General features: G+C 49.5%; 1 protein-coding gene across 2 annotated transcripts in view; it reads left to right on the forward strand.

Annotated features, from left to right (window-relative positions):
* The window catches only part of HSF1 (heat shock transcription factor 1), a 62108-nt gene extending 58268 nt beyond the window's left edge, over positions 1-3840 (forward strand). For both annotated transcript variants that reach the window (XM_074558578.1, XM_074558567.1), the window contains one exon: positions 3501-3840. In XM_074558578.1, coding sequence (XP_074414679.1) covers positions 3501-3790 — 290 coding nt within the window. In that variant the 3' untranslated portion in view covers positions 3791-3840. The remainder of the gene's footprint in view (positions 1-3500) is intronic.
* The last annotated feature ends 12255 nt before the right edge of the window (positions 3841-16095 follow it).

Here is a 16095-nt window from a genome sequence, read left to right on the forward strand (position 1 = left end):
GGGTTTTTGGGAATGGGGCACTTGGGTATTCCATGGGAAATTCAGGAATTTTGGGAATGGGGGACTCGGGTATTCCATGGGAAATTTTGGAATTTTGGGAATTTTTGGGATATTTGGGAATGGGGGACTCAGGTATTCCATGGGAAATTCAGGAATTTTGGGAATTTTGGGGTTTTTGGGAATGGGGGACTCGGGTATCCCATGGGAAATTCGGGAATTTTGGGGTTTTTGGGAATGGGGGGACTCTGGTATTCCATGGGAAATTTGGGAATTTTGGGAATTTTTGGGAATGGGGGACTCGGGTATTCCATGGGAAATTTGGGAATTTTGGGGGTTTTTAGGAATGGCGAACTCTGGTATTCCATGGGAAATTTGGGGATTTTGGGAATTTTTGGGGTTTTTGGGAATGGGGGGACTCGGGTATTCCATGGGAAATTTGGGAATTTTGGGAATTTTGGCATTTGGGAATGGGGGACTCCGGTATCCCATGGGAAATTCGGGAATTTTGGGATTTGGGAATGAGGGACTCTGGTATTCCATGAGAAATTCAGGAATTTTGGGAATTTTTGTGAGTGGGGGAGTCTGGTATTCCATGGGAAATTCGGGAATTTTGGGAATTTTGGGGGTTTTGGGAATGGGGGACTCAGGTATCCCATGGGGAATCTGGGAATTTTGGGGTTTTTGGGAATGGTGGACTCCGGTATCCCATGGGAAGTTTGGGAATTTTGGGAATTTTGGGGTTTTTGGGAATGAGGGACTCTGGTATTCCATGGGAAATTTGGGAATTTTTGGGTTTTTGGGAATGGGGGACTCTGGTATTCCATGGGAAATTCAGGAATTTTGGGAATTTTTGGGGTTTTTGGGAATGGGGGACTTGGGTATTCTGTGGGAAATTTGGGAACTTTGGGAATTTTGGGATATTTGGGAATGGAGAATTCTGGTATTCCATGGGAAATTTGGGAATTTTGGGGTTTTAGGGAATGGGGGACTCGGGTATTCCATGGGAAATTCAGGAAATTCGGGAATTTTGGGGTTTTTGACAATGGGGGACTCGGGTATTCCATGGGAAATTCGGGAATTTTGGGAATTTGGGAATGGGGGACTCGGGTATCCCAGGGGAAATTTGAGAAATTCGGGAATTTGGGGGTTTTTGGGAATGGCGAACTCTGGTATTCCATGGGAAATTCGGGAATTTTGGGAATTTTGGGGGTTTTTAGGAATGGGGGACTCAGGTATTCCATGGGAAATTTGGGAATTTTGGGGTTTTTAGGAATGGGGGACTCGGGTATTCCATGGGAAATTCAGGAATTTTGGGAATTTTGGGATTTGGGAATGAGGGACTCGGGTATCCCATGGGAATTTTGGGAATTCTTGGGGTTTTTGGGAATGGGGGACTGCAGGTATCCCAGGGGAAATTCGGGAATTTTGGGGGTTTTTGGGAATGGGGGACTCAGGTATTCCATGGGAAATTCAGGAATTTTGGGGGTTTTTGGGAATGGGGGACTCGGGTATTCCATGGGAATTTTGGGAATTTTGGGGTTTTTGGGAATGGGGGACTCGAGTATTCCATGGGAAATGTGGGAATTTTGGGATATTTGGGAATTTTTGGGAGTGGGGGACTTGGATATTCCGTGGGAAATTTGGGAATTTTTGGGGTTTTTGGGAATGGGGCACTCGGGTATTCCATGAGAAATTCGAGAATTTTGGGAATTTTTGGGAATGGGGAACTTGGGTATTCTGTGGGAAATTCGGGAATTTTGGGGTTTTTGGGAATGGTGGACTCGGGTATCCCATGGGAAATTCGGGAATTTTGGGAATTTTTGGGAACGGGGGACTCGGGTATCCCAGGGGAAATTTGGGAATTTTGGGAATTTTGGGGTTTTTGGGAATGGGGGACTCGGGTATTCCAGGGGAAATTCGGGAATTTTGGGGTTTTTGGGAATGGGGGACTCGGGTATTCCGTGGGAAATTCGGGAATTTTGGGATTTGGGAATGAGGGACTCGGGTATTCCATGGGAATTTTGGGAATTTTTGGGAGTGGGGGACTCGGGTATCCCATGGGAAATTTGGGAATTTTGGGAATTTTGGGGGTTTTTAGGAACGGGAGGACTCAGGTATTCCATGGGAAATTTGGGAATTTTGGGGTTTTTGGGAATGGGGGACTCTGGTATTCCATGGGAAATTTGGGAATTTTGGGGTTTTTGGGAATGGGGCACTTGGGTATTCCATGGGAAATTTGGGAATTTTGGGAATTTTGGGATTTTAGGAATGGGGGACTCAGGTATTCCATGGGAAATTCGGGAATTTTGGGATATTTGGGAATTTTTGGGAGTGGGGGACTGGGATATTCCGTGGGAAATTTGGGAATTTTTGGGGTTTTTGGGAATGGGGCACTTGGGTATTCCATGGGAAATTCAGGAATTTTGGGAATTTTGGGAATGGGGGACTCGGGTATTCCATTGGAAATTCGGGAATTTTGGGAATTTTTGGGGTTTTTGGGAATGGGGCACTTGGGTATTCCATGGGAAATTCAGGAATTTTGGGAATTTTGGGAATGGGGGACTCGGGTATTCCATGGGAAATTCGGGAATTTTGGGAATGGGGGACTCGGGTATTCCATGGGAAATTTGGGAATTTTGGGGTTTTTGGAGTTTTTGGGAATGGGGGACTCGGGTATTCCAGGGGAAATTCGGGAAATTTGGGTTTTTGGGGGTGTAGTTGCAATTCCAGAATCCCAATGGAAATTTTGGGGTTTTTGGGATCTCATGGGATATTTGGGAATGGGCAACTCCGGTATCCCAATGGGAATTTTGGGAAGCAGCTGCTGCCCTGCACAGTGGATTATCCCAATCTCATAATCCCAAACTCCCAATCCCACATTCCCAATCCCATATTACCCAAATTCCCATTTTTCCAGGGAAGCAGCTCGTTCCCTGCACGGTCCAGCCGCTGTTCCTGGTGGATTATCCCAAATTCCCATTTATCCCAAATTCCCAATCAACTCCCATTTTTCCAGGGAAGCAGCTCGTTCCCTGCACAGTGGGTTATCCCAATCCCTCATTCCCAATCCCAATCCCATTTATCTCAATCCAAATCCCACATTCCCAATCCCGCGCTCCCAATCCCATTTATTCCAATCCAAATCTCAAATTCTCACTCTCAAATTCCCAATCCCAAATTCCCATTTATCCCAAATTCCCATTGTTTCCAGGGAAGCAGCTCGTGCCCTGCACCGTCCAGCCGCTGTTCCTGGTGGATTATCCCAAATTCCCATTTATCCCAAATTCCCATTTTTCCAGGGAAGCAGCTCGTTCCCTGCACCGTCCAGCCGCTGTTCCTGGTGGATTATCCCAAATTCCCAAATTCCCATTTTTCCAGGGAAGCAGCTCGTTCCTGGTGGATTATCCCATTTATCCCAAATTCCCAATCAATTCCCATTTTTCCAGGGAAGCAGCTCGTTCCTGGTGGATTATCCCAATCCCAAATTCCCATTTTTCCAGGGAAGCAGCTGGTGCCCTGCACCGTCCAGCCGCTGTTCCTGGTGGATTCCAGCGCCGTCGACGTCGGCTCCGGGGATCTCCCGGTGTTCCTGGAGCTGGGCGAGGGCCCCCCGAGCTTCCCGGACGGGGACGAGTATCCCGAGGAGTATCCCGAGGAATATCCCGAGGAATATCCCGAGGAATATCCCGAGGAATACCCGGAGGAATATCCCGAGGATTATCCCGAGGATTATCCCGAGGATCCCGCGCTCCTCCCGCCCCCCGCGCCCAAGGACCCGGCCGTGTCCTAAAGGAGACGGGGATGAAATCCCGGAAAAAGGACAAAAATGGGATCTCAAAAGAGACAAAAATGGGATCCTAAAAATGACAAAAATGGGATCCCAAAAAAGAGAAATATGGGATCCTAAAAAAGACAAAAATGGGATCCCAAAAAAGAGAAATATGGGATCCTAAAAAAGACAAAAATGGGATCCTAAAAAGATAAAAGTGGGATCTCAAAATGACAAAAATGGGATCCCAAAAAAGACAAAAACGGGATCCCAAAGGAGAAACGGGATCACAAAAATGGGATCCCAAAAAGACAAAAATGGGATCCCAAAAAAGACAAACGTGGGATTCCAAAAAAGAGAAAAATGGGATCTCAAAAAGACAAAAATGGGATCCCAAAAGAGACAAAAATGGGGTCCCAAAAAGACAAAAATGGGATCCTAAAAAGACAAAAATGGGATCCCAAAAAAGACAAAAATGGGATGCCAAAAATGACAAAAATGGGATTCCAAAAATAAATGGGATCCCAAAAGAAAAGTGGGATTCCTAAAGAAAAATGGGATCCCAAAACAACAAAAATGGGATCCCAAAAAGAAAAGATGGGGTCACAAAAAAAAAAATCAAAAAAAAAAGGGAAGTAAGCCCCGAGTGAGTCGTCTTGCTTGGCACAGAAACCCAGGGGGTTCCAGGAATTCCAGGAATTCTGGAGAATTCCAGAGAATCCTGGAGGTTCCTAAATCATCCCAGGAAATCCTGGGGTTTCCTGGAGAATTCCAGGGGGATTCTGGAGAATTCCAGAGGATCCTAAAGGATCCTAAATCATCCCAGGGAATCCTGGAGAATTCCAGAGAATCCTGGAGGTTCCTAAATCATCCCAGGAAATCCTGGAGAATTCCAGAGAATCCTGGAGGTTCCTAAATCATCCTGGCACATCCTGGAGAATTCCAGGGAATCCTGGAGGATCTGAAATCGTGGAGAAACCCAGAGGGTTCCAAGGAGTTTTGAAGGATCCGAAATCATCCCAGGGAATCCTGGAGGATTCTGGAGAATTCCAGGGAATCCTAAAGGATCCTAAATCATCCCAGGAAACCCTGGAAAATTCTAGAGAATCCTGGGGGATCCTAAATCATTCCAGGAAATCCTGGAGAATTCCAGAGGATCCTGGAGGTTCCTAAATCATCCCAGGAAATCCTGGAGGATCCTGGAGAATTCCAGGGGAATTCTTGAGGATCCTGGAGATTTCCAGGTGAATCCTGGAGGTTCCTAACTCATTCCAGGAAATCCTGGGGTGTCCTGGAGAATTCCAGGGAAATCCTGGAGGCTCCTAAATCCTGAAGGAACCCAGAGGGTCCTAAGGGATCTTGAAGGATCCGAAATCGTCCCAGGAAATCCTGGAGGTTCCTGGAGAATTCCAGGGAATCCTGGAGGTTCCTAAATCATCCCAGGAAATCCTGGAAAATTCTGGAGAATCCTGGAGGTTCCCAAATAATTCCAGGAAATCCTGGGGTGTCCTGGAGAATTCCAGGGAAATCCTGGAGCAGCCCAGAAGGTCCCAATGGATCCTGGAGCATCCCAGAGGATCCTGGGGAACCCTGGAAGATCCTGAAGAATTCCAGGACATCCCAGAGGATCCTGGGGAGCTCTGGAGGATCCGAAATCTCTGGAGGATCCGAAATCATCCCAAGGAATCCTGGAGAATTCCAGGAGATCCTAAATTAGGATCCTGGAGCATCCCAGGGAATCCTGGAGGATCCCAGAGGGTCCTGGGGAAATCTTGGATGGTCCTGGAGAATTCCAGGAGATCCCAAAGAATCCTGGAGCATCCCAGAGAATTTTGGAGGATCCCAGAGAATTCTAGGAGATCCCACAAAATCTTGGAGCATCCCAGAGGATCCCAAAAAAAAAATCCTGGAGCGTCACAAGAGATCCCAAATTATCCCAAGGGATCCCAGAGCATTCTAGAAAACCCTGGAGAATCCCAAAAAATCCTGGAATATTCTAAGGGATCCCCAAAAAAATCCTGGAGCATCCCAGAGCATCAGGAGGGATCCCAGAGGATCCCAAAAAATCCTGGAATATTCTAAGGGATCCCAGAAAATCCTGAAGGATCCCAGGGATCCAGAGAGGGACAGAACCCCGGGATCTGGGGGGAACTGAAATCCAGTGGATCCCAAAATCCTGGAATATCCCAGAAAAAAACGGTGCCCAAAATTCACGGAGTTCTGGAATAGCCCAAAATCCAGAAGATTCCAAAATTCCATGAGATCCCAAAATCCTGGAATGCCCCAGGACCCCAAAATCCCACAGGACCCCAAAATCCAGAGTATCCCAAAATATCCCAGGGAAACCTGGAATGTCCCAGGATCCCAAAATCCAATGGGATCCCAAAATTCCATGGGATCCCAAAATTCCAGGGAAGCCTGGAATGTCCCAGGATCCCAAAATCCAGTGGATCCCAAAATCTTAAAATATCCCAGAAAAAATTGGTGCCCAAAATTCACGGGATCCTGAAATTGCTCAAAATCCAGAAAATCCCAAAATTCCATGGGATCCCAAAATCCCAGGGGAAGCCTGGGATGCCCCAAGATCCCAAAATCCAGAGGATCCCAAAATATCCCAGAAAATAGCGGTGGCCAAAATCCACGGAGTCCTGGAATAGCCCAAAATCCGGAAGATTCCAAAATTCCATGGGATCCCAAAATCCTGCAGGTTCCCAAAATCCCAAAGAAACCTGGAATGCCTCGGGATCCCAAAATCCCACAGGACCCCAAGATCCAGCAGATCCCAAAATATCCCAGAAAAAAACGGTGGACAAAATCCAGTGGATCCCAAAATCCCGGAATATCCCAGAAAAAAAATGGTGCCCAAAATTCATGGAGTCCTGAAATTGCTCAAAATCCAGCAGATCCCAAAATTCCATGGGATCCCAAAATCCTGGAGAAGCCTGGAATGTCCCAAGATCCCAAAATCCAGCGGATCCCAAAATATCCCAGAAAATAACAGTGGTCAAAATCCACGGAGTCCTGGAATAGCTCAAAATCCAGAAAATCCCAAAATTCCATGGGATCCCAAAATCCTGGAATGCCCCAAGACCCCAAAATCCCACAGGACCCCAAAATCCCAGAGAAACCTGGAATGCCCCAAGATCCCAAAATCCCACAGGACCCCAAAATTCCATGGGATCCCAAAATCCCAGGGAAGCCTGGAATGTCCCAGGACCCCAAAATCCAGTGGATCCCAAAATCCCGGAATATCCCAGAAAAAATTGGTGCCCAAAATTCACGGAGTCCTGGAATAGCTCAAAATCCAGAAGATTCCAAAATTCCATGGGATCCCAAAATCCTGGAGAAGCCTGGAATGCCCCAAGATCCCAAAATCCAGCGGATCCCAAAATCCCGGAATATCCCAGAAAAAATTGGTGCCCAAAATCCACGGAGTCCTGAAATAGCCCAAAATCCAGAAGATTCCAAAATTCCATGGGATCCCAAAATCCTGGAATGCCCCAGGACCCCAAAATCCCACAGGACCCCAAAATCCAGAGTATCCCAAAATATCCCAGAAAATAACGGTGGCCAAAATTCACGGAGTCCTGAAATAGCTGAAAATCCAGTGGATCCCAAAATTCCATGGGATCCCAAAATTCCAGGGAAGCCTGGAATGTCCCAGGATCCCAAAATCCAGCGGATCCCAAAATATCCCAGAAAAAAACGGTGGCCAAAATCCACGGAGTCCTGGAATAGCTCAATATCCAGAAGATTCCAAAATTCCATGGGTTTCCAAAATCCTGGGGAAGCCTGGAATGTCCCAAGATCCCAAAATCCAGCGGGATCCCAAAATCCCACAGGACCCCAAAATCCTGCAGATCCTAAAATCCCAAAAAAACCTGGAATGTCCCGGGATCCCAAAATCCCACAGGACCCCAAAATCCAGAGGATCCCAAAATCCTTGGGGAAGCCTGGAATGCCCCAAGATCCCAAAATCCAATGGGATCCCAAAATTCCATGGGTTTCCAAAATATTTCGGGGGAGCCTGGAATGTCCCAGGATCCCAAAATCCAGTGGATCCCAAAATCCCGGAATATCCCAGAAAAAAATGGTGCCCAAAATTCATGGAGTCCTGAAATAGCCCAAAATCCAGCAGATCCCAAAATTCCATGGGATCCCAAAATCCTGGAATGCCCCAGGACCCCAAAATCCAGTGGATCCCAAAATCCCGGAATATCCCAGAAAAAATTGGTGCCCAAAATCCACGGAGTCCTGGAATAGCTCAAAATCCAGAAGATTCCAAAATTCCATGGGATCCCAAAATCCCAGAATGCCCCAGGACCGCAAAATCCCACAGGACCCCAAAATCCAGAGTATCCCAAAATATCCCAGAAAATAACGGTGGCCAAAATTCACGGAGTCCTGGAATAGCTCAAAATCCAGAAGATTCCAAAATTCCATGGGATCCCAAAATCCTGGAGAAGCCTGGAATGTCCCAAGATCCCAAAATCCAGCGGATCCCGGAATATCCCAGAAAATAACGGTGGCCAAAATTCATGGAGTCCTGAAATAGCTCAAAATCCAGTGGATCCCAAAATTCCATGGGATCCCAAAATCCCGGGGAAGCCTGGAATGCCCCAGGACCCCAAAATCCAGTGGATCCCAAAATCCAGAATATCCCAGAAAAAAACGGTGCCCAAAATCCACGGAGTCCTGAAATAGCTCAAAATCCAGAAGATTCCAAAATTCCATGGGTTTCCAAAATCACGGGGAAACCTGGAATGTCCCAGGATTCCAAAATCCAGAGGATCCCAAAATATCCCAGAAAATAGCGGTGGCCAAAATCCACGGAGTCCTGAAATAGCTCAAAATCCAGAAGATTCCAAAATTCCATGGGATTCCAAAATTCCAGGGAAGCCTGGAATGTCCCAGGACCCCAAAATCCAGAGGATCCCAAAATCCCAAAATATCCCAGAAAAAATTGGTGCCCAAAATCCACGGAGTCCTGGAATAGCTCAAAATCCAGTGGATCCCAAAATTCCATGGGATCCCAAAATCCCAGGGAAGCCTGGAATGCTCCAGGACCCCAAAATCCAGTGGATCCCAAAATCCAGAATATCCCAGAAAAAATCGGTGGCCAAAATTCACGGAGTCCTGAAATAGCGCAAAATCCAGAAGATTCCAAAATTCCATGGGATTCCAAAATTCCAGGGAGGTCTGGAATGCCCCAGGACCCCAAAATCCAGAGGATCCCAAAATCCAGTGGATCCCCAAAATCCCACAAGACCCCAAAATCCTGCAGGTTCCCAAAATCCCAAAGAAACCTGGAATGCCCCAGGATCCCAAAATCCAATGGGATCCCAAAATTCCATGGGACCCCCAAAATCCTGGGGAAGCCTGGAATGTCCCAGGATCCCAAAATCCAGTGGATCCCAAAATCCAGAATATCCCAGAAAAAATCGGTGGCCAAAATTCATGGAGTCCTGAAATTGCCCAAAATCCAGTGGATCCCAAAATTCCATGGGATCCCAAAATCCTGGAATGCCCCAGGACCCCAAAATCCAGTGGGATCCCAAAATCCCAAAATATCCCAGAAAAAATTGGTGCCCAAAATTCTTGGAGTTCTGGAATAGCTCAAAATCCAGAAGATTCCAAAATTCCATGGGATCCCAAAATCCTGGAGAAACCTGGAATGTCCCAGGACCCCAAAATCCAGTGGATCCCAAAATCCCACAGGACCCCAAAATCCTGCAGATCCTAAAATCCCAAAAAAATCTGGAATGTCCCAGGATCCCAAAATCCCACAGGACCCCAAAATCCAGAGGATCCCAAAATCCTTGGGGGAACCTGGAATGCCCCAAGATCCCAAAATCCAATGGGATCCCAAAATTCCATGGGATCCCAAAATCCCGGGGAAGCCTGGAATGTCCCAGAACCCCAAAATCCAGTGGATCCCAAAATCCCGGAATATCCCAGAAAAAAACGGTGCCCAAAATTCTTGGAGTCCTGAAATAGCGCAAAATCCAGAAGATTCCAAAATTCCATGGGATCCCAAAATTCCAGGGAAGCCTGGAATGCCCCAAGATCCCAAAATCCAGAGGATCCCAAAATATCCCAGAAAAAAACGGTGGCCAAAATCCAGTGGATCCCAAAATTCCATGGGATCCCAAAATCCTGCAGGTTCCCAAAATCCCAAAGAAACCTGGAATGCCTCGGGATCCCAAAATCCCACAGGACCCCAAAATCCAGTGGATCCCAAAATCCCGGAATATCCCAGAAAAAATTGGTGCCCAAAATCCACGGAGTCCTGAAATAGCTCAAAATCCAGAAGATTCCAAAATTCCATGGGATCCCAAAATCCTGGAATGTCCCAAGATCCCAAAATCCAGAGGATCCCAAAATATCCCAGAAAATAGCGGTGGCCAAAATCCACGGAGTCCTGAAATTGCTCAAAATCCAGAAGATTCCAAAATTCCATGGGATCCCAAAATCCTGGGGAAGCCTGGAATGTCCCAGGATCCCAAAATCCAGTGGATCCCAAAATCCCACAGGACCCCAAAATCCTGCAGATCCTAAAATCCCAAAAAAACCTGGAATGCCCCAGGATCCCAAAATCCCACAAAACCCTAAAATCCCACAGAACCCCAAAATCCCACAAAACCCCAAAATCCAGTGGGACCCCAAAACCTGGCAGTGCCCAAATCCCACAGGACCCCAAAATCCAATGGGACCCCAAAATTCCACAGAACCCCAAAACCTGGCAGTGCCCAAACACCCCAGCACCCCAAAATCCAGTGGGACCCCAAAATCCCACAGAACCCCCAAAACCCTGTGGGACCCCAAAATCGGAAGGCACCCCAAAACCTGGCAGTGCCATGAGACCCCCAAAGGCAAGGGGACCCCAAAATCCTGTGAGACCCCAAAACCTGATGGCACCCCAAAATCTTGCAGGGCCCAAATCCCACAGGACCCCAAAATCCATTGGGACCCCAAAATTGCACAGAACCCAAAAATCCATTGGGACCCCAAAACTTGGCAGTGCCCAAATCCCACAGGACCCCAAAATCCCATGGAACCCCAAAACCTGGCAGTGCCCAAACACCCCGGGACCCTAAAATTCAATGGGACCCCAAAATCCCGTGGGACCCCAAAACCCTGTGAGACCCCAAAATCCCACAAAACCCCAAAATCCAGTGGGACCCCAAAACCTGGCAGGGCCCAAATCCCACAGGACTCTAAAATCCAGTGGGATCCCAAAATTCCACAGAACCCCAAAATCCGGTGGAACCCCAAAACCTGGCAGTGCCCAAACACCCCAGCTCCCTAAAATCCAGTGGGACCCCAAAATCCCACAGAACCCAAAAGTCAAGGGGACCCCAAAATCAGAAGGCATCCCAAAACCTGGCAGTGCCACGAGACCCCCAAAGCCAAGGGGACCCCAAAATCCAGTGGGACCCCAAAATCCCACAGAACCCCAAAACCCAGTGGGACCCCAAAACCTGGCAGGGCCCAAATCCCACAGGACCCTAAAATTCAATGGGACCCCAAAATCCCACAGAACCCCAAAATCCAGTGGGACCCCAAAATCCAGTGGCAGTGCCACAAGATGCCCAAAGCCAAGGGGACCCCAAAATCCTCTTTAATCCCAGTGGGACCCCCAAAATCCCACAGAACCCCTAAATCCAATGGGACCCCAAAATCGGAAGGCATCCCAAAACCTGGCAGTGCCATGAGACCCCCAAAGGCAAGGGGACCCCAAAATCCATTGGGACCCCAAAATTCCACACAACCCCAAAATCCTGTGGGACCCCAAAATCTGGCAGTGCCCAAATCCCACAGGACCCCAAAATCCATTGGGACCCCAAAACCTGGCAGTGCCCAAACACCCCAGCACCCTAAATTCCGGTGGGACCCCAAAATCCCGCAGAACCCAAAAGTCAAGGGGACCCCAAAATCAGAAGGCACCCCAAAACCTGGCAGTGCCATGAGACCCCCAAAATCCAGTGGGACCCCAAAATCCTGTGGGACCCCAAAATCTGGCAGTGCCCAAATCCCACAGGACCCCAAAATCCATTGGGACCCCAAAATCCAGTGGGACCCAAAATCCCACAGAACCCCAAAATCCAGTGGGACCCCAAAATCCAGTGGCAGTGCCACAAGATGCCCAGAGCCAAGGGGACCCCAAAATCCTCTTTAATCCCAATGGGACCCCCAAAATCCAGTGGGACCCCAAAACCTGGCAGTGCCCAAACACCCCAGGCACCCTAAAATCCAGTGGGACCCCAAAATCCCACAGAACCCCAAAAGTCAAGGGGACCCCAAAATCCATTGGGACCCCAAAACCTGGCAGTGCCCAAATCCCACAAAACACCAAAATCCTGTGGGACCCCAAAATCAGAAGGCATCCCAAAACCTGGCAGTGCCATGAGACCCCCAAAGTCAAGGGGACCCCAAAATCCTGTGGGACCCCAAAATCTGATAGTGCCCAAACACCCCAGCACCCTAAAATCCAATGGGACCCCAAAATCCCATAGAACCCTAAAATCCAGTGGGACCCCAAAATCCAGTGGGACCCCAAAATCCAGTGGCAGTGCCACGAGATGCCCAGAGCCAAGGGGACCCCAAAATCCTCTTTAATCCCAACGGGACCCCCAAAATCCCACAGAACCCCAAAACCTGGCAGTGCCCAAACACCCCAGCACCCTAAAATCCAGTGGGACCCCAAAATCCCACAGAACCCCAAAATCCCACGGGACCCCAAAATCCAATGGGACCCCAAAACCTGGCAGTGCCCAAATCCCACAGAACCCCAAAATCCAGTGGGACCCCAAAATCCCACAGAACCCAAAATACAGTGGGACCCCAAAATCCTCTTTAATCCCAACGGGACCCCGAAAATCCCATGGAACCCCAAAACCTGGCAGTGCCCAAACACCACAGCAGCCTAAAATTCAATGGGACCCCTAAAATCCCACAGAACCCCAAAATCCAATGGGACCCCAAAACCTGGCAGTGCCCAAACACCCCAGCACCCTAAAATCCAGTGGGACCCCAAAATCCCGCAGAACACCAAAATCCAGTGGGACCCCAAAATCAGAAGGCATCCCAAAACCTGGCAGTGCCACGAGACCCCCAAAGTCAAGGGGACCCCAAAACCGATTGGGAACCCAAAATCCAGTGGGACCCCAAAATCTGGCAGTGCCCAAATCCCACAGGACCCCAAAATCCAGTGGGACCCCAAAATCCAGTGGCAGTGCCACAAGATGCCCAAAGCCAAGGGGACCCCAAAATCCTCTTTAATCCCAACGGGACCCCCAAAATCCCATGGGACCCCAAAACCTGGCAGTGCCCAAACACCCCAGCACCCTAAAATCCAGTGGGACCCCAAAATCCCACAGAACCCCAAAACCCAGTGGGACCCCAAAATCAGAAGGCATCCCAAAACCTGGCAGTGCCATGAGACCCCCAAAGCCAAGGGGACCCCAAAATCCTGTGGGACCCCAAAACCTGATGGCACCCCAAAATCTTGCAGGGCCCAAATCCCACAGAACTCCAAAATCCAGTGGGACCCCAAAATCCCACAGAACCCCAAAATCTCACAGAACCCCAAAACCTGGCAGTGCCCAAACACCCCGGGATCCTAAAATCCAATGGGACCCCAAAATCCCACAGAACCCCAAAATCCAATGGGACCCCAAAATCCTGCAGAACCCCAAAATTCCACAGAACCCCAAAATCGCACAGAACCCCAAAACCTGGCAGTGCCCAAACACCCCAGCACCCTAAAATCCAGTGGGACCCCAAAATCCCACAGAACCCCAAAATCCAGTGGGACCCCAAAATCGGAAGGCACCCCAAAACCTGGCAGTGCCATGAGATCCCCAAAGTCAAGGGGACCCCAAAATCCAGTGGGACCCCAAAACCTGGCAGTGCCCAAATCCCACCAAACCCCAAAATCCAGTGGGACCCCAAAATCCCACAGAACCCCAAAATCCAGTGGGACCCCAAAATCGGAAGGCACCCCAAAACCTGGCAGTGCCATGAGATCCCCAAAGTCAAGGGGACCCCAAAATCCATTGAGACCCCAAAATTCCACAAAACCCCAAAACCCAGTGGGACCCCAAAACTTGGCAGTGCCCAAATCCCACAGGACCCCAAAATCCAGTGGGACCCCCAAATTCCACAGAACCCCAAAATCCTGCAGGACTCCAAAATTCTCTTTATTCCCGTTGGACCCCAAAATCCCACAGAACCCCAAAACCTGGCAGTGCCCAAACACCCCGGAATCCTAAAATCGAATGGGACCCCAAAATCCCACAGAACCCCAAAATCCAGTGGGACCCCAAAATCAGAAGGCACCCCAAAACCTGGCAGTGCCATGAGACCCCCAAAGTCAAGGGGACCCCAAAATCCTGTGGGACCCCAAAACCTGATGGCACCCCAAAATCTGGCAGTGCCCAAATCCCACAAAACCCCAAAATTCCACAGAACCCCAAAATCCTGTGGGACCCCAAAATTCCACAGAACCCCAAAATCCTGCTGGACCCCAAAATTCTCTTTAATCCCGTTGGACCCCAAATTCCAGTGGGACCCCAAAATCCTGAGTTGCCCCAAAACCTGGCAGTGCCCAAAATCCCACAGGACCCCAAAACTCCAACAGTGGAGGGGGGACCCCAAAATCCCCCAAGGCCCCAATTCCAACATCTCCAATTCCTGCTGGAAAATTCCCGGTTTTTATTCCTTGTTTCTCTCTGGGGGATCCCGCTGGAATTTTGGGGGAATCTTGCTGGAATTGTGGGGGAGCTGGAATTGTGGGATATCTCGGTGGAATGTTGGGGGATCCCACTGGAATTCCAGGGGATCCCTGGAATGTCAGGGAATGTGTGGGAACATCAGGATTCCACGTGGGAACATTGGGATTCCATGTGGGAACATCGGGATCCCATGTGGGAACGCCAGGATGTTGTAGGAACACCAGGATTCCACGTGGGAACGTCGGGATTTCACGTGGGAAGGTCAGGATTCCACGTGGGACTGTCCAAATTCCACGTGGGAATTCCAGGACCCCATGTGGGAATGTCAGGATTTCTCGTGGGAACGTCAGGATTCCGTGTGGGAACATCGGGATCCCACGTGGGAACACCAGGATGTTGTAGGAACACCAGGATTCCACGTGGGAATGTCGGGGTTCCACATGGGAACATTGGGATTCCATGTGGGAAGGTTAGGATTCCACGTGGGAACGTCGGGATCCTGTAGGAACACCAGGATTCCTCGTGGGAATGTCGGGACCCTTTGTGGGATTGTTCAAATTCCACATGGGAATTCCAGGACCCCATGTGGGAATGTCAGGATTTCTCTTGGGAACATCGGGATCCCACGTGGGAACGCCAGGATGTTGTAGGAACACCAGGATTCCACGTGGGAATGTCAGGATTTCATGTGGGAACATCGGGATTCCACGTGGGAACGCCAGGATGTTGTAGGAACACCAGGATTCCACGTGGGAACATCAGGATTCCATGTGGGAACGTCCAAATTCCATGTGAGAAGGTCAGGATTCCGTGTGGGAACATCGGGATCCTGTAGGAACACCAGGATCCCACGTGGGAACACCAGGATTCCATGTGGGAACGTCCAAATTCCACGTGGGAACGTCCAAATTCCCCGTGGGAATGTCGGGGTCCCGGTGGGAACGTCAGGATCCCTTTGGACCGTGCGCTCTCTCTCTCTCTCTCCACGCTCAGATCAGATCTCTCTCGATAAACCACGGCTCCAACGCCTGCTCCGGTTTTTGGGGAGTGACGGAACCGGGATCCGGGAATGGGAATGGGGATCCGGGAATGGGAATGGGGATCCGGGCACGGGAATGGGGATCCAGGTGTTGGGATCAAGAGTTGGGAATTGGGATCCAGGCATGGGAATGGGGATCTCGGCATGGGAGTTGGGATCTGGAACTTTGAATTGGGATCTGGAGCTGGGAATTGAGATCCAGGGCTGGGGATTGGGATCTGGGCACAGGAGTTGGGATCTGGGCCAGGAATTGGGATCTGGGCCTAGGAATTGGGATCCAGCCTGGGAATTGGGATCCAGGACTGGGAACTGGGATCCGGGCATGGGAATTGGGATCCAGTCCCGGGATTTGGGATCCGGCCCCAGAATTGGGATCCAGCCCCAGAATTGGGATCCGGCCCCAGGATTTGGGATCCAGCCTCGGATTTTGGATCCAGCCCCAGGATTTGGGATCCAGCCCCGGAATTGGGATCCAGCCCCTGGAATTGGGATCCAGCCCCAGAATTGGGATCCAGTCCCAGGATTTGGGATCCAGCCCCAGGATTGGGATC

Source organism: Zonotrichia albicollis, chromosome 1, assembly GCF_047830755.1.
Source record: "Zonotrichia albicollis isolate bZonAlb1 chromosome 1, bZonAlb1.hap1, whole genome shotgun sequence".
Lineage (NCBI taxonomy): Eukaryota > Metazoa > Chordata > Aves > Passeriformes > Passerellidae > Zonotrichia > Zonotrichia albicollis.